The 24,276-nt window shown below is 30.2% G+C and overlaps 1 protein-coding gene across 1 annotated transcript in view; it reads left to right on the top strand.

Annotated features, from left to right (window-relative positions):
• Window positions 1–24,031, top strand: part of LOC111618409 (ras-related protein Ral-A-like) — a 33,780-nt gene extending 9,749 nt beyond the window's left edge. Inside the window, exons 2-5 of the mRNA XM_023359939.1 lie at window positions 11,423–11,559; window positions 17,235–17,443; window positions 20,273–20,447; window positions 23,367–24,031. Coding sequence (XP_023215707.1) covers window positions 11,455–11,559; window positions 17,235–17,443; window positions 20,273–20,447; window positions 23,367–23,477 — 600 coding nt within the window. The 5' untranslated portion in view covers window positions 11,423–11,454 and the 3' untranslated portion in view covers window positions 23,478–24,031. The remainder of the gene's footprint in view (window positions 1–11,422; window positions 11,560–17,234; window positions 17,444–20,272; window positions 20,448–23,366) is intronic.
• The last annotated feature ends 245 nt before the right edge of the window (window positions 24,032–24,276 follow it).

Here is a 24,276-nt window from a genome sequence, read left to right as displayed (position 1 = left end):
TAAAATCTGGTGTGTCATTTTTTACCTATGATGTGTGCCATTTTTTGCCTAAAGTGTGTGTCATTTTCTATCTCATTTTGAAATGCACAAAACTCAGACAAAAGATGATATATGCCAGGGCTTCTTAAACCAGGGGTCACGACCCCATTTGGGGTTGCGAGAATTTAATGCGAAATATTGAAAATAATTTGTGAGAGTTTGAAAATGGCATGCTTTGTGTCATAGGTTTCGTGAGTTGCACTTTGTGTCACTTCTGGTGCAGCGATACAACGATTCAGCAACACTGATTGTAGTGTGAACTAGTGTAGCGTTGTTGCTTTTCAGTGTATTCAGTTTTCTCTGTTCCATTGTAACACAAGAATGAACTGTGGTAAAACATCATTATTGTTTTTGCAAATTTGTATATATCTTTATTTTATATATTTTGGGTTGCGAAAAAAATCACAATCATAAATGGGGTCATCAATAAAAAAGTTTAAGCCCTGATATATGCAATAAAAACAACTAGCAGCTGAAAGCTGCATTTATATACTACATACAAAGTTCTAATTAAATATCCATGTCTTTTGCAGACATATACAGAGCAAAAGTTAGTTGAACTGACAGAAAAGTTTTTGCACCTATTTTTGTAGTGTTTCTTAAAAATTAAAAAGTCTCAATGAAACCATAGTCATTTTTATTCAGAAAAGTTATATGTTAAAAGCACTAAATAAACTTTATTTTGTATTAGTACAGGACAGATCAGACATAGATTAAGTCAAATTTCACAACTGTCTCATACTGTATTTGCAATTTTTCAGGCTCACATATTTACCCACATTACCCTATATAATGAAGTGTACAATTCAGCAGAACTTTCTGTCTACAATAAGCTTTGTCAGCAGCAACTTGTGATACATTGCAGCACTCCAAAAAAAATAAAACCAAAACATTTTATTATATATTTGTAGTAATCATATAAATTATTATACATGATTAAAATGAATGTTTTTTAAATCAAAATTAGTGCTGATACCACCAAATATAGGTTTACATAACCCAAAAAAAATAACTAGCTAAATCATAAAAATAACATTTTTAATTTTTCAAACTGGCTACAAGTGACTCAACTTGGCAAACTTGATTGTGTTTCATAGGAAGTCAGTCTTAAGTGTTAAATAGCTTAAGTAAGAAAGCCACTGGTACAATCAGTTAAATATGAAATTGGTTTGCTTACTTAGCTGCTTGCCATTGTTTATTCTGGGAACCTTCTATAACAGAATTACTATGTCCTGTTGAGTTCAAACTGCTTTGGGTAAATGAACCAGGGGCCGTATTCTGATCCCTTATCTCTTGTCTCGTCTTTCAGAAATGAATGATGTCAAAATGAGAGACGAAATTTGTCTGAGACAGGCAATTCTAGTCATTCATAACAATCTCATTTTTGTTCTTGATGTCACACTGTTCTATTAGGTTAATTATACGTGTTTGGGTTATCTGCATGCACAACACAATATAGAATTTTAATCAATGAAATTATAAAAATTTTGAAAATGCAGCATATGAAATTATAGATTGCATGGTAAGGAAAGTACACAGTTCAAATAAAGTGCATAATTTTTAGAAATATGTTTTTGTTTGATAACATTTTTACATATTGCAATGTCAAAAATGTCTTGAGTAATGTTCTTTTAACAAATAGAAATTTTAATAACTTAAGTTAGTTAGGAAAGTGCATACTTAGTTAAAAAGAAATTAGATGGTAATATTTCAAAAACTATTTAGAGAGACAGATGGCTGGAAGTAACATATAAGATTAGCAGCATATTCAATTGTTCAGTAATTGATGTAGAATAATTATTAAAAAAAATGGAGTCTGTGGCATTTCTGAGTAGCTGCTTAAAAAAAATCATAAGCATTATCTCTATCTCAAAATATCCTTTTCTGAAATAGTGTGTGTGACCGAAGGGTTGGTACCTCTTTGGTGCCCTGTCAGGATGACACCACCGCGTCTTGGACGACACAGAAGCCGCGTTATTTAGGTCACGTGAGCAGTCGCGTAACGGAGCAGAGTCGAGATAGAAGGGAGAGACAGCACAGGTTAACTTAACAACTGTTTAATGGGTAACAAGAGGCCATACATGTCGATTTTAAATAGACTAGTTTTTTGATAATTTCTATAATTTAATAAATATTGGCTTTATGTGATATTTCGTTTTTCCCCGATTTGTGAGAGAGAGAGTTTACATAAGTTGCGCATGGCGATAAATACCTTGTTTGTGGTCTTGCTGGAGATTCTCGAGCGTTCTTGGTGAAGGAAATAAAGTTTGAGATATCAGTTCGGGTATCCAGTAGAGGAAGTATCTGTAAGAATGATAGAATGTACAGTATTCGCAAAGGTGTTAGACAATGGTACGATGTTTTCCAATGATATTTTCTGATATTTTAGTAGGATATAAAAACGTAGAATAAAATGATAGATTCACAGATATCCTAATATTCAGGCACTTAGGACAAGGTACAGGTGAAACTTCTCTTCCAAAAGACGGGCGACGACTGCGTTACGTTGTTGTCCTGTTCTTCATGTTGGATTGTTGAAAAGGAGATATTAGGTCGAAAGGTGCTGAGAAAGCGTCGTTATTAAGCCTGAGAACTTAGCAGATGTTTAGCTCCCAGGTGTAAAAGTTGACAGTTATGGAATGAAAGTATGGCTACAATGTGATCTTATGATGTAATGATATAAACACACGGAAAGTCCGAATTCGGATCCTCACATGTGTGTTTTCTAATACATTTGTGTAATGTGAGTAACATTCAGTTGTCCATATTAGATATAACAGAAATTGAGGGTACAGTTGAAAGACAATCATATACTAGTCTCTGGGAGATGAGAGAATCTTCAAGAGAAAGTCATCCAGAATTGCATTTGGAGAGATGCAATGATCTCTCAAGACTAAACAAATGACTAGCCAATCAATGACTGGCTTGTGATGTAGACACTCTCTCTCAAAGATGAGAGATGATGACCAGAATACAACCCCAGATCAGTCAGAATCAAAATTGCTTTGTTTCTGTTCAGCCTAACTTCTTTTTAGACCTAGAAAATTTGAGACTAATATCTGTAGATTATCATTTTCTGCTTTAAACCCTTTCTACAACTCAACTGTGTCGTACAAAGAACATTACTCAATATATATATATGCCAGTTTTGATGATATTATCACTGAAAGTACTTTTAAAATAATGAACAGTCTCTATTTTATCTGAAATCACGATAAATGTGGCAATGGTAGGCTGAAATAACAAAACTCTTTATATGGTTTTCATTTTAATATTTGTTATATCATACTGTAGTATTTGATTTATATAACTATGAAGGTTATCTTACATAAAGGTTTATCATACCAAATGACCAATCTAATACATTTAAAAAATTTTTTCTTCTACCATACACAATTTAAAGAATTTTTTTAAATCTGTTAGATTGGTCACTTGGTGTAATAAATCCTTATCTAAGATAACCTTTATACTTATAGTATTTTATTTATATAATATATAAGGATTAGAAGTATGAAATAATCTAATAATTTTAATGCCTAAGCAAAAAATAAGTACAAACAATGCCAGGCTTACCTGCTTGTATGTATGTATATGTGTGTAGTGACAATGTAAAAACTGAAAAAATATAGGTCAAAATATAAAACAACTGCTTTCATTTCTGGTGCATTATGTCAGAAAAAGAAACTGAAAATGTGTATATTTAGTCATTTTAAGTGACTTAAAAGTGTAGTTAAATTGCTTTCTGCTTACAAAAGTTTGAGTGTATAAATTTCTAATGCATCAATAAAAATATAGAACAACAGAATAGAATAGAGTAATTTAAATTTATATATATATATGATATTGCAGAATAAAGAGCAATGTAAAATATATATATATATTTTACATTGCTCTCTATTCTGCAATATCTTAGACGTCAATATGCATTTTGGGCATTTGCCCTCATCTGTCAACTTTAACATATAGACATTTAGCATTTAGCTTAGTGGTATAAACCATTATATACTGTTTTTTATTTATTGTTAGTTATTACAGTACAGTGCACTAAATAGCACTCTGCTGTTTAAGTGACAAAAAGACAATAAATTTTTACATAATTGTTATATAGTATATAGGTACAACATTATCAAATTTCAAGAATTTATCACACATGGATAAGCAATAGTGATGTCATCTTTTATCTAGGTACTCAAGCTATTTATTGAAGACATTTGGTCTTTTGGATTGTATTTACAGCATAAAGTTTTGTGATAAGATTTTGTTAAGTAATATTTTATAACTTTCTGGCCATTGAGTTTGAAATTGCCAGGCTGCTAATTTTAGCAGTCTAAATGGTTGTTATGAATCAATTATATATGTATGTACTTGATATATGGTCAAAAATTAAAAAAAAAATTGATTTACAGCTGCTGTGTAGAGTAACAAACACACCAAAACAACCTTAAAACACAGCAAAAACTTTACTAATTTAAAAAAAAAAAAAAAAAAAACTTATCTGCTTTAAATAGCCTAAAATTTCAATGAGTATGAGAATGGAAAAATATTAATGTTTTTTTTCTTATATCATCAGTAATCATTAAGATATTAATTTAAAAAATACTATTTCATAATCAGACATAATTCATATTTTTTGGTTATTAAAAATTACTTGCTTTGATGAAAGCTATATTTTAGAATAGTATTGAGAAAAAGATTTCATTTTTGAGTTATTCAGCATGAATCATGCATTTTGCAATCTTCAAATACTTTGTAGGCAATATAGCTATTTAAGTTTTCATATTTATTGATTTTAAACTTTTTATTTCATTATAAATTCACTAAATAAAACAGATTTTTATCAGAAACATTTAGTTCCAATAAAAAATTTTCTCAGCTGAAATTATTTAATAAAAAAGATATTTATAAATTTTCAGATATAATATTTACTGTATATAAATGCAAATACAGGTAACCCCCGTATAACACGGTAGTTACGTTCCAAAAAATTGCCGTGTTATGCGAATCCGTGTTATACGAAACAAAGAACTAATACGAAAAGGAGGGTTAGGTTCCAAAAATTAAAAAACATGCTAGTATATTTTCATAATTAAGATAAATATCTNCTAGCTCAGAATTTTTCATTACTTATTCTGTGACAAAACTGAATTTTAGTCTTTTAAATTGAGATACCTAAATAAGGGGATGGCGAAATTTTCCTTTGCCCCTGGCGGCTGACACCCACGCTACATCACTGCTTCAATCTCTACTTTCTCATTGAAAGTAGTCTGTCATGCTTGATGGGGGAATTTTTAGTGTGTGTGTGTGTGTGTGTATATTTGGTCAATTTTTCAAAATGTGAATTATGAATGCATTAATTATTGATTTCAGCTGATTATCAGAAGTTTTAAACTTAAATTGGCTGATATTTAATAATTATAAAATGTTAATTTTTAAAACTGAGATGCAGTTATCTTCAATTTTCTATTGGATATTTTTTGTTGTTTTTATAGAATTTAAAATTGAAATATTAAGTGAATTAATTGTAAAAAAATTTAATATTTTAATGAAGTTTTATATTAAAAATAATCAAATAGCATTAATTATTGATTAAATATGAAAATTTTGGAATACTTGTGTACACATGTACACTAGATACCGTGTGTGTGCAGGGGTGTGAACCAACTTAATATTACTCAGATCAATTATAAAATTTATGAAATAGTAGTGTTAATTTTTAGTAGTATTATTTTTAATTTTGGACATTGATCTTGGTTTTTTCTTAAATGGATCTTTTGAAGTGTTTCTCAGATCAATAATGATTCACAATCATTTGAACTGTGATCTTCCTTCAGTGTTCCTACAACGATTTTTTATCAGGTTCAAAATTACATTTTTCTGGCTGCAATTAAAATGCCTGTTTACAGTTAGGCTGTGTTAATGACCACTTTCTTATTTTGCATAAGCCGGACATTGTCCTTTTATCATTAAGCTGCAAGTTGTTATTTCACATGATCAGTACTTTGTTAGTAAATGCTATGTATATGTAAAGGCCATGACAGACTAGGTGATTTCTTGCCCTGGAGACATGTCTCTAAGTAACAAAAACCTGTTGATGTTTGGTGATGATCAGACACAAGGAGATAAATTGTCGGAGTCATATACTTGACATTTTGTAAAATCGTCAATGCAAAAATTCTTTACGCTCAAAACAAGTGTTTGTTTGCAAACAAAAACAGACTATGATGTTTGCATTGCCCTAGATGTCATTGAAAGTCATACCAAATGGCAAAAAAAAAAAATGACAACAATACTCTCTTGCCCATACACAATTTAAATGAATTACTGTATTCCTGATAGTTTTTGATCACAGTAGTGTGTGTGTGTGAATTTTTGTAACCCCTGCAATTTTTTTTCAACCCAAATGTAATTTTGATTATATTTGATTTGTGTTCAGATGGAAAGTATAGGCTACTTATTTTGTGGACATATTAGCTATAGAATAAATATTTTATTGATTTCAGATTGGTGATAGCACTTATGTTACAGTGACGTCAGTGGCCTCATGTAGTTCGTGCTTGACAATGGAATTTCCCTTAAGTTTAAAATTTTTAAATATTTTAGCAAATTGTGTATTTTAAACTTCTTTAAATTTAAATTAAAAAAAAAATAGCTGCATCATGTCGCTTCTATGATAATTAATTAAAAGAAAAAAATTTTTATAGTGGCCACACGACATTCTACCAGGTTGTTCAATAAGTTTTGTCGTTCGATAAGAAAAACACGATTTTATGGTTTGAAATACATTTTATTATTCAATATAATCTCCCTGAACTTCAATACACTTGTTCCAGTGATCTTCTAATTTATGGATTCCATCCCTAAAGTGAGAATCCGGAAGACTGTCGAAATACGCATCCACGGCTGCTATTACCTCTTTGTTCGATGAAAATCGTTTCCCACGCATGAATTTTTTTAGATGTGAGAACAGCCAGAAGTCAGAGGGAGCTAAATCTGGCGAATAGGGAGGATGTTGCAACAATTCGTATTTTAATTTACTGATTTTCGCAATGGTTTTTTGAGCTGTGTGAGAGGGGGCGTTGTCTTGATGAAAAATGATTTTTTTCTTTTTTAAACCAGGTCTTTTCTCACGAATTTTTACATCTAGCTGGTCCAAAAGGTTACAATAATAATCTGAGTTTATTGTTTTACCAGTTTGGAGGTAATCCACAAACAAAATTCCTTTTGCATCCCAAAAAACTGATGCTAACACCTTCTTGGCCGATTTCTGGACCCTAACACGCTTCGGAGCCGAAGTACCGGGTTCACACCACTCTTTAGCCTCTTGTTTTGATTCAGGATCATGGTGGTAGACCCATGTCTCATCCATAGTGATGAAACGACGCACAAAATCCTTTTTATCCTTTCTAAAACGCTCCAAATGTTGCTGAGAAAGTTGCATTCGAATGTGTTTTTGTTCCATAGTTAACGAATGCGGCACCCATTGTGCACACAGCTTTCTGTAACCCAAAACTTCGGCCAAAATATTGCTCACACTGCCTAACGAAATCCCTAGGGCTTCTACTAAATCTCTCTCGGTTAATCGACGATCTTCCAAAACCATATGCTGTATTTTTGCTACGATTTCTGGTGTTGATGCACTTTTTGGACGCCCTTCACGTGGATCGTCTTCAAGACTCGTACGACCACGTTTAAATTCAGCAACCCATCTTTCTACTGTTCTGATTGAAGGTGAAGAGTCCTTATACACTTTTAACAATCGTTCATGAATTTGTTTTGGTGCTACACCTTCCAAAAATAAGAATTTTATCACTGCACGATATTCGATTTTTTCCATCGTAAAAAAATACAATGACACGTCGACTTTGAACAGCTGCAAATATACAATGAGTTGACGGATCTACTTGAAACTTGACACATGTTTATGAAATAGTAGTACTATTTATAGAATAATAAAGTGACGCTCCTAGTAGCGCCACCTCTTATCGAATGACAAAACTTATTGAACAACCTGGTATTATCCAATCAGAAGAAATGATCTAATGAGACTGTTATTTAAAATGTATTATCACACTTTAACTATGCTATAGGCTACTTAATTTATAGAAACATCAGCTACTCTTCCTGAATTTCTTGAAATTTGTACTCTTCTCAATTCTTCAATCCAGTGGTGTAGCATAGTGGGGCGGCCCACCTCGGGCTGCACTTTTAGGGGGCAGCAAAATTTCACAATAAATAATAATAATAATAATAATATCTTGTAAAAATTTGAACCAGTTCATTTAATAGTTTTGTCGCACCTACAATTTGGACTGATTAAAATGAGCACAGAATAGTGTTACCACCCGGACAGTTTGGAAATTGACTCACTGTCCAGGTGAACTGTTAATTTTTGTCCGAGTATATCATGCGCGACCTGTCGATCTTTTTTTTTATTTTTATTATTTTGCTTGTAAGATTCATTTATATTCGTATAAAGCTCCAATATCCAATAGAGCTAAGTCATCTAGGTTACTTATGTTACTCCTACCCAAGTCTCCCTAGTCCTTAACTGTAACTGATTTAGAACCAGCATGCACTGCACATTATTCTTTGCATTGCAAAATGACATTACGCATGTGTCAGGAACTTCTGTTCGAACAAACCTCACCTGCCCTCCAGGTCAGCGATTTTAAAAAGGTGCAACACTAGCTCAGAATTTTTCATTACTTATTCTGTGACAAAACTGAATTTTAGTCTTTTAAATTGAGATACCTAAATAAGGGGATGGCGAAATTTTCCTTTGCCCCTGGCGGCTGACACCCACGCTACATCACTGCTTCAATCTCTACTTTCTCATTGAAAGTAGTCTGTCATGCTTGATGGGGGAATTTTTAGTGTGTGTGTGTGTGTGTGTATATTTGGTCAATTTTTCAAAATGTGAATTATGAATGCATTAATTATTGATTTCAGCTGATTATCAGAAGTTTTAAACTTAAATTGGCTGATATTTAATAATTATAAAATGTTAATTTTTAAAACTGAGATGCAGTTATCTTCAATTTTCTATTGGATATTTTTTGTTGTTTTTATAGAATTTAAAATTGAAATATTAAGTGAATTAATTGTAAAAAATTTTAATATTTTAATGAAGTTTTATATTAAAAATAATCAAATAGCATTAATTATTGATTAAATATGAAAATTTTGGAATACTTGTGTACACATGTACACTAGATACCGTGTGTGTGCAGGGGTGTGAACCAACTTAATATTACTCAGATCAATTATAAAATTTATGAAATAGTAGTGTTAATTTTTAGTAGTATTATTTTTAATTTTGGACATTGATCTTGGTTTTTTCTTAAATGGATCTTTTGAAGTGTTTCTCACATCAATAATGATTCACAATCATTTGAACTGTGATCTTCCTTCAGTGTTATGAATCATAATGCTAAAAGTGAATGGATAATTAAAACAAACAGAAAATAATGTAATCAACAATATATGAATTTTAAATAAAATATAATATATTACTTTTTATTTTAATCTAATTTAATTTTTTGTAAACCAGCATTTTAATATTAACATCAGAGGAAATTCTTTTAAAAGATTGATGTAGTAATCCTAAATAAAAAGATTGAAATTTATTTTTGACAATGGTTGAATTTTAGTATTCAGAGACAACACTTAAGAGTTAATATTATAGATTGAAATTGTATATTTAATTTCAATATATTTTTTAAAAATCTAACTTAAAAAACTTTTGTAATGTAAGTTATATTTTTAAGTAATAAAAACTAAAATATTAGATTTTAATCAGGCTATTATATGGCTAATTAATTAGCTATGCAGTGTTAAAATCGGGCACTGAATACACACTGCCAGATTTTAACAATGCAGTATGTAACAAAAGTATGTTGTTCAATAGGAATTCAAATTTTTAATATACAGTGAAGATAGATAGAAGAAAAAGAATAGGTTGGGAATTTTAGAAGTAATTTCTTTTGCCAAAGGCTAATAGTTCTCTTGCTGTGTGTTTTGAGTTTTCTTTGGGACACCTCTACCAAATGATATCATTATAACTAGTGCAATAACGTTTTTATGTACAGTTTATTTACAGAAGAGATCTGTAAAAACACATCAGTAAATGCAAAAACACCATATCGCACAAGTCCGTACTGAACCTTGTAGCAAGATTTAAGAAGGGTTTTAATTTTATTACTAATAGCTGTTTTAAATTGAATTAAAGAAATTTTTTAATTAAAAAAAGGAAATAAATAGTATTGTTGTGCAAACAAACTAAAGTTTGAAGTCTGAAAAAACCAAAATTACTTGGATTTATATATTTGGCTTAGATATGCATATATGTATATACAAATGCATGCACTTCCACATACACAGTATATAGATATACAGAATATCACGGAAAGGTTGTGCCTAGTTTTTCTGGTCATATTAGATGTAGTTTAAAACTTTTGGTATACTAAAAACTGCTTTTTCACATGATATTTTTATTATTTAATCTTTTGAATTTTTAAGATCAAACAGTTGTAATTTTAAAATTTCAAATGACAACCCTTAACTCATAGCACACAGGATTTTTAATGTAGAATCTGATGGTACTATCAGATTGAAATTGAATGAATGGATTTAGATAACTAAATGAAACACGGAAATTGAAGAGAATTAGGGAATGAGCAAACAAATTTTTTTTTCATTCCTTAATTAACTCAATTTAGTCAATTAGAATCTCATATAGTTTTTTTCAATTATAACTTTTGAATGTTTCATTTGAATTCAAATTTGATAGCACTGTTGGATTATGGGTTGCCATTTGAAATTGTAAAGTTATCAAAATAGTATGTGAAAATGCAGCTTTTAGAACTATTAGTATACCAAAATTTCAAACTCTTGTATCTATTATATTTACTCAAATGTAAGATGCAAATATTAAATAACTTGAGACAAATTTGTCTCAAGTTGTCTATTTAAAAAAAATCTGAGTGAACATGTAGAAATTAATGTGTCTTAGATTTGAGTAAATATGGTATTACAACCAGAGATAAGTCTGGCATTGGGACACATTGTATAACTCCAAAAAATTCCATATTTGGTTGCCATGTTAGTCTTTTTCTAGATTTTATATTATTTTAATAATTGTTTTTTAGTTTATTATTGTTTATTTTATGAATAAAATATAAACATTCATTGCAGAAGTTTGATAAAATATGACTGTTCTCTCATATAAAGTTTGTTTATATAGACTAATATCTATTCTTATTGCTTATAGACCAGCCATTTTTTGGTAAAACTCATATTACATTAACTTAATTTGTTCTTTATAATTCTTGGCTTTGTAAATTGTAATATTGCTACATTTATATGAACTTTCTCTTTTTTCCAGGATTTCTGCATTTGAATATTTAAAAATATAAAATGTCAAAAGTGAAAAATGCTCAACCTGCATTGCATAAAGTTATTATGGTTGGAAGTGGTGGTGTTGGAAAATCAGCATTAACCTTACAGTTTATGTACGATGAGGTAAGACATTTGAAAATGGTTAGTTTAAAATATCGGAAGGTTTAATTGTACATGAATTTATTTTTAAGGAAAATTCATCAAATAAGCTTTTGTGGTTAAAAATATTTATCTGTAAAAGTATCTCATATTCAAGTAAATACAATTTTATATGTTAACAAAATCCTAATTTTAAGATTAGGGTATGCATGTTCAAATCTATTTATCTAGAAAGATCTTGACTTGATTTCTTAGTGGAAAGTTTTTCCTACTTAAAATTATTATATATTCAACTGTATATAAAACTCCTTTCCAAAAGTTTAGAAACACTTTGATCAACAATTGCATTGCCATAAAGTTAAGAATAAAAGCTTTTTGTGAAATTGTTAGTTTTATTGAAACTATTGATACATGCAAAATACTTTATCAAAATTTGTCATAAGTGTTACTCTTGAATTAATTAAATTTATTGCTATTAATATAATTCAGGGGTTGGCAACCTTAAATGCTCAGAGCCATTTGGAGCTATTTTCCATAGAAAAGAAAACACTGGGAGCCAGAAAACCTTTTTGACGTCTAAAATGAAGCTAACATTTTATATACTTTTTTTTACTTTTATACTATGCTTTTAAAAACTATTGTGCTGCCTTTATGAAATAAACTGCTAAAGAGAAAACAAAACTTTATTTCTGCATGCAATAAAACATTTTGAACTCAAAAAAGACATTGGTTTGAAGATTACTGTCAAATAAAATCCTTTGAGTTTACGTTGTATTTATGAAATAAAAAATGAACTTAAATTATCCACCTGTAGTGAACAAAACTGGCATATGTAGTTGAATTTGCAGACTGGATTCACTTTTTGAAATGATATTTGATCTGATCAATCCTCTGTATCAGTTTGAAACAGCTTCTTTTCCTCTCATCTCCATTCTGATATTTTTCAGCAAAGACTGTGTTTATTGTGGAAATGTCTTGCAACATTTGACTTTTGGTTATTTGACAACTTCTCACCACATATCAAGCATACTGGTAAGCCATTGTCATCAGCACTAAAAGCAAATAAATCTGCCACGTAGCATTAAATGTTCTGTTTTCTTCAGAACATTTAATGCTACGTGGCATTAAGAAATTTTCCTTTTTTATGATTTATCATAGTTTGCCTACCTGGAGTTTAAAAGCTCTACAAATTGCACATTGCCAGTTGTGATGCATATTTTGAGTGACCAAAAAAATTAAATATGCTTTATTTTAATGCTACAAGAGCACAATACTCTTCAAATTTAGAATTACATTTAAAAAAACTAATGAATTAAAATTAAATAAATTCAAATTAAATATTTGCTATTTATTTTCTAAAGCCACAGGGAGTTGCAGCAGATGGATGAAAATATTACATGTGACTCCAGAGCTGCAGGTTGTCAACTCCTTGTATAATCTGATCGAGTACAGTACATGTATCAAAAGTACAGAAATACAAGTAATGTGTTGAAAACTTTAGAAACATGGGAATAAAACATTTGGAGTTCAACTGTGAAAAAATGTACTCGAAGTATACTTCTGTTACACACCGATGTCTGTTACTTTTGTGTCATGATCATGTGTTTTCTGTGCTTTTTTTGCTTTATTTTTGGTGTTTTTGTTATATATATTGTCTGTTAATTTTAAATAAGTTCTTCCTATAATTTTTTTTTTTTTTGCTGACAGCTTTTGTACACCCCATACATTTTGTATCATTTAGTTTAAAATTTCCTAAACAGAACTTTTCAAACTACATTTTGACATAAATAAGAGCAGAGGGGTCGGGCATCCACACACCTGTTTTCTGTAAACCAGGTTTGATGTCCGTGTACATACCGGTGGGGTCATGTGACCCTTTTCTGTATAAGATTGCAGCATACAGCACTTTAATTAAGAGGGCATTTACACATTTGTCTACTCCACTAGCTCTTGCCACTGAATTAATGCTTATACAGCGCATAGCCTCCACACGTGGGTATCCCAAGCTTACCCATAAATTGATTGAACGGTATCACCACACATGCTCAGAACTCACCATCATGGTTGACATGTGGAGGGACAACCAGCCCGATGAGGAAGAATGGGTCCCTATCACATTTTATCGATACATAAAATCATTATGTACTGAGATCACCAAGAAATGCCGCATTCAGATCATGTTCAGGAGTGTCTGACCATCTTAGATATCTTCTGCAATGGGAAGGACCTCCCAACCAGAACAGACTCCCTGGCATATACAGTATCCCTATTAGGGACAACAGGTTTGGTAGGGACCTCATTTACATCGGCTCGACTAAGCACTCCTTGGGAGTCAAATTACAGGAGCACCTCGCGGACATACAACATGTGAGAAATACCACTGCCCTTGCCACATACACCGCGGATCCAGACATTGTGAAGCTTGTCCTCACTTCACCCCGCATGGAACACCTAAGATTGTTGGAGTCTGTTCACATATATAAATCTAGCCTTATCGCCACTTGCATCAATTATAAAGAGGAATTGGTTTTGTTGGTAGCCTGGTAGGCACTGATTGACATTGATCCTTAAATTCAAGATCTGCTAGCCATATGAATGCGCATGCGCGACATGACAAATATTTTTTCAGCATCGGATTTGAACGAATCTTCAAATGCTCGTATTCCAAGTGTTTTATGTTTTATCAGAAATTCCATTTAACACCTAAAGAACAACTTGGGAGTTCGAAAACGTTAGTGGTAAATTTTCTCTTTTGTTTTTTTTCTCTGCACACATGTCATCTGTTTATAGAGTACATTTTTTACTACACCCCGGTGTTGTGTGTTGCTTAAAATGAGTATTGTTTGGCATCTGGAAATGGATTAATTCACTTTCCATTATTTCTAATTGAAAAATTGATTCAGATTTCAAATGATTTCATAGTTTGAACAGCCTCCTGATATGTATTAGATTTGAAATATGAGGTGCCACTGTAGTTACTTTTTACTTATTATAACATTAATAGTTTTAATTTCACTTTCTTTTCTAGCAAATGACAGCTCTTCATGTATCCAAGCTAGACCACACAAAAATTTTGAGAATCTAATTAATTTCATCAGTGTAGTGTTAGATGTCTAAGCTTTATTTATCTGTCAATTTTGTTCATGGTTGCTTAACATGCTAACTAATTCAATTGCATATCAAGCTCAATCATAATCAATCAAATAATGATTACATAGTTCAAGTAATATTGTTGTCAGAAAATCCAATTTATCCATTATGAGTAAAATTACTATCAACATGATCAGCATTTAATTGATGAACAAAAGTTGATAATGAAGTGTTAAGATTGATTATTGTCTTAATTTTTGTGTTTTTGTATATAAGTTGCATATTTTGTTTTATGTCATTATGTATTACATTTGTGTTTTCCCCAGGCTTGTTTTGCCAGGTGCCTGGATGATTTTTCTTCAAAAATTTTTAAGAAGTGTGTGTTTGGAAAAGTTGACTTTTCTTGAGTGTAGTTCAATCCAAACTTTAATGTATCTTTACCAGAACACATTCAAACTTTAAATAAATACATGTTCTTTCAAACAGATCAATTAACACCTCTGTGAATATCTTTAAAATATTTTCACCCATGTACAGTAAATTAAAATTTTTAAAAAATGTGAATTCTGACATGTCATATAATTTTTCTTTTGGAATACGATTTGAAAAACATTAAAAAATTTAATTTTTAGAAAATTGTACTGATGAATTTTTTCAAATATTGCATAATTGATAAAGCCTTAAATAGGCAAAAGTGCTTTTTTTAACATAAAAATAATATAGCATTGTTCTGTTTGTACTTGCATAATGTGAACAATTTTTTTATTGAAAATTAATAAAAATTCCTAAATAAGCAACATCAAAATCAATTCAGAATAATTTACTTTGTTTTAAAAAAAAGTAGCCAAAATGATAACATTTCACCAACATCAAAGCTGTTGACAATAATCTTGTTCAAGATAGAATAATGTTATTTATTTAAGGAGAGAGATCCACCTGGCAGTTTTTATTGACCATCTGGCAAAAAATTCTGGCAAGAATACTATTTTGTACACTCAAATATTTTGTAATATTTTAATGTAGTATTGTTTACAAAAAAAAATTGAGTTTAATTTGGTTTTGTAGTGGGTAATCAACAAATGCAAACTGTTACACAAAATGCCTGAAAATTGCCAGTCATTATTTCATCAAATTCAGAACATACAATATGACTAATAGGAGTCAAAAGAATTTAATTTGCCTAAAATATCAATATTTATCATATTGTACAATGAATAATGAATTTGATAATGTCAGCATTTTGTAATTTGCTTAGGCAGGTTTATAAAATGTCTAATTATTCAATATGTCTGCAACATATACAGAAACAACCCATAAGTATCTAAAAATACGGGTGTCTATTTACTCTCTTTTATTTCACAATGTCCCTATGATCCAAGTGCCACATATATACATATTAAAACCACAAAGTCTTAATCCATTCAGGCATGGAATTAATGAGTTCTGCTATCTTGGCTTGTTGGCCCACTCAGCATGCAAACAATCTAAAAGTTCTCCACAAGAAACAGGTACAGTCGACCCCCCCCATAACACGGGTTCATATAGTTCGGATTCCTATATCACGGCGAAAAAATTGCGATAGTGTTCATACAAACATGCTAAAAAAAACTTGTATAATTCTGTAAAACGTCATTGCCGACTCGTGTTGTGACAGGATTGGTTGAATCTTGACCAATAGCGGATATTGTACAAACCATTGAGTTTAAACGAGCAGTGGACCTACTAAACACCATTTATTGTTTAATATCTATAAAAATTATATTTATATTAATGATGTCTCCAAAGTTCAGCGAATTTTTCGCAAAAAAAAATAATTTATCAGGAAGAATGCAAGCGCCATTCGATGACAAGCTCCACAACGAAAACAAGCTTAAGCAATGGCGTAGTCGAATGGTGCACGCTCGGTAAGTAATCCTACAATTTTTTGTTTATAGCATAGTTTATCTGGATTATTCCCAAAAAATTATACCTATTTTGGAAATGTTGAGTCAAATTAGTCTAGAATCGATTAATTTTATGGAAGAAAACCTTTCAAACAGCCGTAGTCCATAAACTGCATACGTGCTGGGCTGTGATTGGCTTATGTATTTAAGGACTCTTAGAACATCAATTCCATAAAGAACGGAACGTATCTACTGTGTTATAGGGGGTCGACTGTATTTGCAAATATCATTGTGTCACATGATTCAGCAGATTCCAGATGTGTTCAATAGTATTCAGGTTGGGAGACTGGCCCTTGGAAGCTTGTGAATGCCTTGTGTTCCCAGCCATTTCCAGGTCTTTTCGACAGTGTGTCAAGGAGCTTCATTGTCCACAGAGTGAATGTTTTGTCAATTGGCTCATCAAAGAATATTGAAGACTCTTCTCCAACATGACAATGTATTTTTCAGAATTAATGTTGTCTCATGCATTTTCTGGCATTCCCAATGTCTATTTTCTTATGGGTTGTCTGTATATGTACTATGTATTGAACTTCTAAAATCATTTTTGTGAATTGAAAAAAATTTACTGCTGTGATTAGTTTCAATTATTATGTATAATGCATACAAATTTTTTTTCAAATGTACCTAATAAAAAAATTGATAATTTTGTAATAATGTTTTGTGCAGTTTGTAGAAGATTATGAACCAACTAAAGCAGATTCTTATCGTAAAAAAGTAATGCTAGACGGAGAAGAAGTTCAGATAGATATATTGGATACAGCAGGTCAAGAAGATTATGCAGCAATAAGAGATAATTACTTTCGTTCAGGAGAAGGCTTTCTTTGTGTTTTTTCTATCACAGAACATGAAAGTTTTTCTGCTACAATGGATTTCAGGTAATAAATAAATTTTATTATTAGAATGACTTAAGAAGACTGCCAAATAATTGATACTTTTTTCATTATTTTAAAATGCTTGATGTTTATTACATCAAATGATCAAATTATTATAAAATACTAGCAGATAAGCCCGGCATTGCTTGGGCAAAAAGTAACAATAGCGAAGATTAAGATAATTACATTACAGTCAATCTTACCTGTTTTCACAGAACGCAAGAATTAGGTTATCCTGTTTGCAGACTAATTAGAAAATTTTTAGATGGGTCTAAAATTATGTTCGATTTAACGCAAAAAACCGCATCTGCGCCTGTAAATTTTGCACGTTGTTTTCTCTTAACACTTCCATTGTTGAAGCCTTAATCCTGTCCCTTTCCCTGTGGGGAGGGATTTCGAAAAATCCCTTGTTANCGAGCATTTCATTGAGAGCATTTCAGCACGGTTAGGAGTTGAAACTTGAAGTTTGGTACACAGTTAGGGCACACCATGAGAATGCACACTAACAAGGGATTTTTCGAAATCCCTCCCCACAGGGAAAGGGACAGGATTAAGGCTTCAACAATGGAAGTGTTAAGAGAAAACAACGTGCAAAATTTACAGGCGCAGATGCGGTTTTTTGCGTTAAATCGAACATAATTTTAGACCCATCTAAAAATTTTCTAATTAGTCTGCAAACAGGATAACCTAATTCTTGCGTTCTGTGAAAACAGGTAAGATTGACTGTAATGTAATTATCTTAATCTTCGCTATTGTTACTTTTTGCCCAAGCAATGCCGGGCTTATCTGCTAGTATTTTATAATAATTTGATCATTTGATGTAATAAACATCAAGCATTTTAAAATAATGAAAAAAGTATCAATTATTTGGCAGTCTTCTTAAGTCATTCTAATAATAAAATTTATTTATTACCTGAAATCCATTGTAGCAGAAAAACTTTCATGTTCTGTGATAGAAAAAACACAAAGAAAGCCTTCTCCTGAACGAAAGTAATTATCTCTTATTGCTGCATAATCTTCTTGACCTGCTGTATCCAATATATCTATCTGAACTTCTTCTCCGTCTAGCATTACTTTTTTACGATAAGAATCTGCTTTAGTTGGTTCATAATCTTCTACAAACTGCACAAAACATTATTACAAAATTATCAATTTTTTTATTAGGTACATTTGAAAAAAAATTTGTATGCATTATACATAATAATTGAAACTAATCACAGCAGTAAATTTTTTTCAATTCACAAAAATGATTTTAGAAGTTCAATACATAGTACATATACAGACAACCCATAAGAAAATAGACATTGGGAATGCCAGAAAATGCATGAGACAACATTAATTCTGAAAAATACATTGTCATGTTGGAGAAGAGTCTTCAATATTCTTTGATGAGCCAATTGACAAAACATTCACTCTGTGGACAATGAAGCTCCTTGACACACTGTCGAAAAGACCTGGAAATGGCTGGGAACACAAGGCATTCACAAGCTTCCAAGGGCCAGTCTCCCAACCTGAATACTATTGAACACATCTGGAATCTGCTGAATCATGTGACACAATGATATTTGCAAATACAGTCGACCCCCTATAACACAGTAGATACGTTCCGTTCTTTATGGAATTGATGTTCTAAGAGTCCTTAAATACATAAGCCAATCACAGCCCAGCACGTATGCAGTTTATGGACTACGGCTGTTTGAAAGGTTTTCTTCCATAAAATTAATCGATTCTAGACTAATTTGACTCAACATTTCCAAAATAGGTATAATTTTTTGGGAATAATCCAGATAAACTATGCTATAAACAAAAAATTGTAGGATTACTTACCGAGCGTGCACCATTCGACTACGCCATTGCTTAAGCTTGTTTTCGTTGTGGAGCTTGTCATCGAATGGCGCTTGCATTCTTCCTGATAAATTATTTTTTTTTGCGAAAAATTCGCTGAACTTTGGAGACATCATTAATGTAAATATAATTTTTATAGACGTTAAGTAATAAATGGTGTTTAGTAGGTTCGCTGTTCGTTTAAACTCAACGGTTTGTACAATATCTGCTATTGGTCTAGATTCGACCAATCCTGTCACAACACGAGTTGGCGATGACGTTTTACCGAATTATACGAGTTTTTTTAGCATGTTTGTTTGAATACTGTCACAATTTTTTCGTCGTGATATAGGAATCCGAACTATAGGAACCCATGTTATAGGGGGTCAACTGTAATTTTTACAATAGAATAAAAATACAACCATTCTCACATTATATGGATATATTTTTATTGTATTGTAAAAACTTATATGTTCATATTTTAGAACAACCAAAGAGGGCTTGGACCTAGTGTTCACAATATGCATTTTGGATGAACAATTTAAATATTTTTATTTAAAAAAAATAAATAAAAAAATAAAGCAGTTCTTTGATAATTGGTGTCAGCATTTCATTTTTCAATAGTATAAGTTAGTACAGTACATGTCTGTAGAATTTAATGGTGTGTTGTATTGGTCATATTGAACATTATAATTTATTTGACAAAATTTGCATAAGTTACCCTGTATATATACCTGTATATAAAGTAATTTGATAGTGTTCTATTGCTTTATATTTTTATTAAAAACAATATGTTTAGATACATAAGTACATCCATATGATATACAGAAAAGTCAGACAACTAAAAATTTTTCAGCTCAGTTATAAATTAAGGAACTGCTGTTGTTAAGCAGTGCATACCTGTATGTGCTTATAATTAAATTACTTTATGAACTTAAACTTGTTTCTAATTATTCTTAAATATTATCATTTAAAAAGTGTTAAAAAACTGATTATTTATTATTAAAGGGAGCAGATTCTTAGAGTGAAAGGTGATGATAACATACCATTCCTCTTGGTTGGTAATAAAGCAGATTTAGATGATAGAAGACAAGTCTCTTTAGAAGAAGCTCAAAATCGTGCTAAACAATGGAATGTTCCTTATGTAGAAACATCAGCCAAGACTCGTGCCAATGTTGATAAAGTAAGTTTTCTTCTTGGATCTGATTTAAAATAGATATCTTTTTTGATTTTCAAATATTAAAAATTACTCTGTTGTTAATTGTATATTTGATAATTGTATGTTAAAATAAATTAATTCATTAATACATTTTGAACATTCAGTCTGCTTGGTATCATAAATGTGATTTATTAAGTTTAATTTTTAAATTTTTAGTCTTAGACACAATTAAATTGAAGTAAATGTAATAACTGAAGTTAGAATGAATGTTTGCTTTACTTTATTATGTCAACTTTATTGTGTTTTGGATTTTCTATAAATCAATTAATAACATTCAACTTTGAATAATTTAAGAGTTTCATATAATATTACAATAAAAAAATTCTAATATTTTACAGTTATTTAAGTATGAGGATAATTCAATAAATAAAGTGAAAAATATTTATACTTGTTTTTTTAAGTTATTTAAATAAGCAGAACAAACATTGGGCAATACAATATCAACACATTATATTTGTAACTATCAAGTGTGCAAAGTAATAAACAAAATGGCTGTTCTACTCTCTGATTATATTTTCAAAACATGCAGGCCTTTGTTAATGCTTAAAGTAAAAGATATTTATGAAATGATGAAAAGTTTAGAGAGATCATTATTTGTTTAAAAAAATTATTTGTTTTTTATAGGTGGATTAACAACTTAAAAAATAAAGGCCATAATTTTATTAAAGATTATGCATGGCCTGGTTGTTCATTTTTAGTCTCAATTTACATCATGGGAAATGAAATTTAATCTAAGTTTGGAAAATAAGAAAATTTCCATACATGAAATAACTGATATTTTGTCTACTAGTGTTAGGACTGTACACACCATTATCAGAGGTTATCAATAATTAGAAGAGTTTCTATAGATGTGGGCAATAGTGCAAATATTTTTATGAATAATCAAAAACATTTATAAATACTATATATTACTAGTAATAAAACAATGGAAGACAAATACAGAAATGAAGGAAAATTGTACTGATATTGTTGTCTTTTTTAGATAAATACACCTTTTGAATTTTAATAAGTAATTTCTGTCTTATCTTTAGTAAATTAAGACTGTCATTGTTTGTTTAAAAGTTTTGCATATAAGCTTGTTAGAAAACATTACTCATTATAATGAACAAAATTATTTGCATTCTCTTTGAAATATGTTACACCATTTTGAGCACAGTGTCCATTCATAGTTTTGCATCTTGATAGTATATAAATAATTTATACTCAATAGATATTAAACATCTGACTAAAAACAATGCTTTTCTTAAAAAAATTTAAAAGTTTAGTAATTGTTTGAACTATCATAATTTTGTTGTCATATTCTAAATATGCAGTATCAAATAAGAATGTTATCAAAAACTTTATTCAAGTTACCAAATGTTTCCTTACATAATTTTACAGTAGACTTTACAGTAGGCTGTAAAGTGAGTTTGTGAAGCTGGTATTAAAAGCTCTCTTGGTTCTGAAAGAATATATTATTGCAACTATCTTAATCAGAATATCAACAGCATCTCTAAACCCAACTTATTAGTAAAGCCAAAGTCCAAATTATCAAGCTATCATATGGCTAAGTTAATTATTAGAAACTAATTAATTTGTCTAGAGCACTGGTTCTCAAAGTGGGTTGTGAGTAAATCCAGGGGGTGAAAAGGAGGAAGTGGCTAGCAGGGATGCACTGGGGACAGGTACTGAATAGTGACAATAAGCAATGGTTGGGATCACTGAAAACTTTCCCTTTTCGTGTTAAAATGGGTAAGAAGAAATGTTGCATTTAATGGTTATCAGATGTGGAAAACAATATATGGTAAGGACACAAAGTGTGAGTTTCATAGAAAAGATTTTCTAAAAATATTTTCAAGCCCTCCTCACACAGGAGAAAATGAGTTAGGTGGTGTTAGGGTATGGTTGGGGGTGTTGGATATAATTTTATGGAACCAAGGGGGTGGTTCATAAAAGTTTGGGAATCACTGGTCTAGAGGAAAGACAAAATTAGTTCCTAATCATCAACTTAGCCATATAATAGTCTGATAATTTGGCATTTTGGTTTTACTTAGAGTAATTTTATGTAAATTTATAATTAGATATTAATGATTTATGGTAGGCTAATTATGGTGACTTAAATGATAAACATTTATGAAGTAGTAACTTGCATGAGTGCTTGTGCGGTAGTAAATTTCCACATAACTAAGAAGTACAAAAAATACTACTTTTCACCATGATTTCAACAATAACTAAAGCAATACAGTTTAAAAAATTAGGATGAAATATGGAAAAGAAAAATATAATAGTTAGACTGGATTTATTAATAATGAAAAAATCTTTGCACAACAAGTAAATTTCTTTCTATAACAAATAAATATTTTTTTCTAATTTACAAGTTGCCAGTAGATTTGATAATATGAAGAAACAATTATAAATTTCAAATATTAAAAAAAATGGAGTAGAGATTTTTGTTGGTATAATTAACCACAGGTTAATATGATAACATAAAAAAAATTTTGATACTTTGATTTCAACTGAAAGTAGAAATTACAATCAACTTGTTGGCCAGTTCTGTAATATTTAAAATATGCTTTAACATTTAATTTTCAAGTGTTCTGTGAGCCCAAAAAGATTGAGAACCATTGGTATAAACTTTATATATTTTTTAATCTAAATTTCTTTTCTTATAGTTCAGATTTACATTTTAAGAAAGCAGATGTGTAATACAATATAATTTATCAAGTATTTTGAAAGTATTAGATGACTTTTATATTTTGTTACATAATAATGAAAATTTAAAAACAAAATTTAATCAAAACTGCTTAAATACTTTGCTGATTAGGAATTTTTAAAATGTTTTTAGCTATAAAATACTTTCATTAATGCAAATTTTATTTTAATATAGCTATTTTTATTTTTAAGGTATTCTTTGACTTGATGCGAGAGATAAGAAATCGTAAACAGACAGAAAGCAAGGCAAGTAACGGGCCAAGAAAACCTGGAAAAGGCAAAATTAAATGTGTAATACTATAGATCTTCCTGAACTTTTCAATGCTACGTCTATGCGTAGATTTGAGTCTCTGCAGACTCCTAATTGGCATTTTTTGATGGGAAAACATTTAATTCCATTAATATAGGACACTTCTGGGTGTAATATATGAATATAAATTTTTTTGAAAGATAGAATATAATATTAATGAATAATTTTTTAAAGAAAATGTTGATTTATTTTTCAAATCATTTATTTCAAAATATGAACAAAATAGAAACAGTGATTTGATTTGAAAGTTCTTTTTTCTCCATGTAAATATTCTGTACAAATATATAATTTTGAATTTATTCTCCTTGTAAAAATTCAAATTGTGATGTTTTTATCTTCAATCTCCTGGAAATGTAAACTAGAAATCCTTGTACTTTCCTGTACAATGTGATTTAAATACAGTATTGTCACGATATGAAAACTTTACAAAAAAGACATCTGATTTTTACATATTTGTAATTTTAGTAGAATTTTGTAAAAGCAATTGCATTTTTATTGCAACTTGAAATGTGAGAATATTTGGGCAGTTGACAGCGAAACATTTGGGGGGAAAACAGTTTTTCCAATTTTTATGTATAATGCTGAATCTTGTCCTCCAGTTATGTACTCTATCCTGCCACTTTGTAAGAGGGGAAAAAATGATTTCATGTGGAGTATTATAAATTTTGAAGTTAAACATTTTTTTATGGTTATGTTCAGTTTCATATGTTATATTTTGTTTGTATTTCAATATAAATTCACTTTAAAAAATATATATATAATTTAATTAATAGGACAATATGCATTATTGTT

Source organism: Centruroides sculpturatus, unplaced genomic scaffold (genome assembly GCF_000671375.1).
Source record: "Centruroides sculpturatus isolate CEXI.00-Female unplaced genomic scaffold, Cexi_2.0 scaffold10, whole genome shotgun sequence".
Classification (NCBI taxonomy): Eukaryota; Metazoa; Arthropoda; class Arachnida; order Scorpiones; family Buthidae; genus Centruroides; species Centruroides sculpturatus.
This window is presented reverse-complemented; position numbering and strand designations above follow the sequence as displayed.